The 3261-nt window shown below is 54.9% G+C and overlaps 1 protein-coding gene across 1 annotated transcript; it reads left to right on the top strand.

Moving 5' to 3' along the window:
- The first annotated feature begins 2334 nt into the window (after positions 1 to 2334).
- On the top strand, positions 2335 to 3261 carry LOC129200056 (olfactory receptor 14J1-like). Its single transcript, XM_054811311.1, has one exon. It carries the CDS (start codon positions 2350 to 2352, stop codon positions 3259 to 3261), a length of 912 nt encoding a protein of 303 aa, XP_054667286.1. The 5' UTR covers positions 2335 to 2349.

Genomic DNA, 3261 nt, shown 5'->3' with positions numbered 1-3261 from the left:
ATGGTCAAGGGAGATGACAAAGTTGAAGGTTGAAGTTGAGGTCTTTCTCCCATTGGCTGTGGCTGTTGGCTGTCTCACCAAGGCCTACCAGGAGACACCTAATCCTTACAGCACGAGGGCCTCATGGCCTCCTTGTCTCCACTCAAAGGCCTGGGAGATGTCGTACCATTGTCCTGCACTTGGCATTGTACGTCCCCACAAACCCCTGCCCCAGGAAGAGCCCTGAGCTCTGTGTGTGGGACAGGAACCCCCTTCCCAGGGGCTGGGGGTCACAGCTTGGCCCTTTGGCTTGATCAAACACACCCAGGGTTACTCAGCACCAGAGCCACCTTGCCATTGCCTTTGCCTACCTGTCATCCCTGCCTCCACTTGCCTGCTCTAACCAGCCCCAGAGTTGCTTTGTCAGGGATGGCCCTCAGGGGGACCCATTAATGCTCCAAGAAACTGTGGAGTTTGCATCGGACTGTGACTTCTGGAGAGGTTTCATCAGCTTCCTCTCAGGGCCTGAGCTTCATGGACTTATCCCCAAACCCACCAGAGGGGTCATTACCATGCTGCCTTGGGCTGGTCCTCTGCTGCTGCTCTCCTGGGACAAAGGGAGCTCATGGCAAGTGGGCTGTGCTGCAGAGAGACATCTCTGGCCAGGAGCATCTCCTCTGCAGAGCACAGCAGGGCTGAGGGCTCTGCCTGCAGGCACCGAGGGGAGAACAGCGAGGCAGAGAGAGCTTAAAGGCAGTTGGAAATGGGAGGCTTGCTGAGAGCTCAGGGAAGGAGAAATCTTCAGAGCCCTTGACACGGTAAGTCTCTGGGTGCAGGGCAATGCCGATGCGGTTCCTGCAGGCATCTCCTCAAGCTGGCAGAGCCCACAGCTCCTGGGATCTGCCAGGTGGACTCCGTGTGCAGAGGCAAGTTTGAGTGGCTGGGAATGCAGGTGTGCAGGCAGGGGTGCCCAATTGTGTCCTTCAGAGCAGGGTCCCTGCAGCCCAGGGGCTGTGTGCCGGGGCAGGGACTCTGCCGCCTGCCAGGGTCAGCCCTCAGCCTGCCCGGGGAGCTGCCCAGGGCACTGCAGGGAGAAGCTGTGGGTGGAAGGAGCGACCCCCTGGAAGGGCAGGGCAGGGTCCTTCTGCTCTTGAGAGGGTGCTTTGTGTTTCCAGGCTACTCACAGCTCCAGATCACCCCTGGGACATTTGCCATGGCACTTCTCAAGGAGCATGGATTTCCCCTTGGGCAGTGCCCTGCTGCCAGGAGGGGTCTGCAGGGCAGAGCTGAGCACACCGAGGGTGGGATGGGCTCTGTGAGCAGGGACAGGGAGGAGAGGTGTGGGCAGAGCACCAGCTCCTGGCAGGGACAGCTCCAGGCAGCAGAGACATGGGCAGGGAGTGGGAGGAAACTGCAGCGGAGCCCTGGGCTAGGCTGCCTTCAGGCTGCTCTCTTGTGGTCCCTCACTCTAGATGTCTGCTGGGCGTTGTCTGCTGAGCAATGAGCTGACTCTGCCTTTAGGACATCCCATCTTCAGGACATCGGACTGTCTGCTTTGCCTGTGCTGCTGGGCTTGGGAGCTGCCCCAGAAGAGCACGGCTGTGCTGTAGGATCCCAGGGAGTGCTGAGCTTTCCCTTGGAGGTCAGTTCTCTCCTCTCAGAGGCCTTTGCTTCTCTGAGAGGGGCTGTGTCCTTCTTAATCACAACTCCACCTCTGAGCAGGGAAAGTGAACAGTTTGCAGATCTGCCCTTTGAACCAGGACTCCCCATCTCTCCTTAGAGTCTTTTTTTGGGCTATTTTTTAGAGAGTAATTTATGTTTGTCGACAACGTCAAGGCAACAGAATCAATTTCATTAGCAGTCTAGTGGACACCTCAGCTCTCCTGACTCTGCACTAAGCTACAAAGACCTGAGTCCTTTTGCCTGAACTGTCTCAAGACTCTTCCCATTTTCCATGATAAAATGTGTATTTCTAACCCTCAGAGGAAAAATCCCCTGATGTAATAGTCGAAAATGAAAAACACAGACAACATTCCTATAAGGACATGCTAAGCTTCTCTTGTGAAGCCCGCACTCTTCCAAATCATGAGTGCAGAGATTTAATTTCTCCATTGAAGGCGGATTACAGTTGACATCGCTTGTCTTCACTGGAGGTGTCACAAACCAGCTCCATGTCCCCACTGCAGCTGAGCACAGCTGACTCCTCAGCTCCTCACAACACACTCAGCCAGCACAAAGCAGAGAAAGGAAATGCATTTGAATTGGGGGGTGTTTCTATGAAAAATGGAATGGATTTGCTCAGAGGAGTCTGTCCTAACTTTTCCCCGTCCTTTGCTTTTTTGAACCAGCCCCCATGCCAAGAAATAGCACATGTCCAACGGCAGCTCCATCACTGAGTTCCTCCTCCTGGCATTCGCAGACACACGGGAGCTGCAGCTCTTGCACTTCTGGCTCTTCCTGGGCATCTACCTGGCTGCTCTCCTGGCCAATGGCCTCATCATCACTGCCATAGCCTGTGACCACCACCTCCACACCCCCATGTACTTCTTCCTCCTCAGCCTCTCCCTCCTCGACCTGGGCTCCATCTCCACCACTGTGCCCAAAGCCATGGCCAACTTAATCTGGGACACCAGGACCATCTCCTATGGGGGATGTGCTGTACAGGTCTTTTTCTTTTACTTTCTGATGTCAGCAGAATATTCCCTTCTCACTGTCATGTCCTATGACCGCTATGTTGCCATCTGCCAACCCCTGCACTATGGGACCCTCCTGGGCAGCAGAGCTTGTGTCCACATGGCAGCAGCTGCCTGGGGCAGTGGCTTTCTCAATGCTGTGCTGCACACGGCCAATACATTTTCTATACCACTCTGCCAGGGCAATGCCCTGGACCAATTCTTCTGTGAAATCCCCCAGATCCTCAAGCTCTCCTGCTCAGGCTCCTACCTCAGGGAAGTTGGGCTTCTTATATTAAGCTGTTTTTTAGTTTTTGGTTGTTTTATTTTCGTTGTGCTGTCCTATGTGCAGATCTTCAGGGCTGTGCTGAGGATCCCCTCTGAGCAGGGACGGCACAAAGCCTTTTCCATGTGCCTCCCTCACCTGGCTGTGGTCTCCCTGTTTGTCAGCACTGCCATATTTGCTCACCTGAAGCCCCCCTCCATCTCCTCCCCATCCCTGGACCTGGTGGTGGCAGTTCTGTACTCAGTGGTGCCTCCAGCATTGAACCCCCTCATCTACAGCATGAGGAACCAGGAGCTCAAGGATGCCTTGAGGACACTAATCTAA

This window comes from Grus americana (assembly GCF_028858705.1).
Source record: "Grus americana isolate bGruAme1 chromosome 27 unlocalized genomic scaffold, bGruAme1.mat SUPER_27_unloc_1, whole genome shotgun sequence".
Taxonomy (NCBI): domain Eukaryota; kingdom Metazoa; phylum Chordata; class Aves; order Gruiformes; family Gruidae; genus Grus; species Grus americana.
The sequence above is the reverse complement of the archived record's forward strand: the minus strand, read 5'-3'. Positions and strand labels throughout refer to the sequence as shown.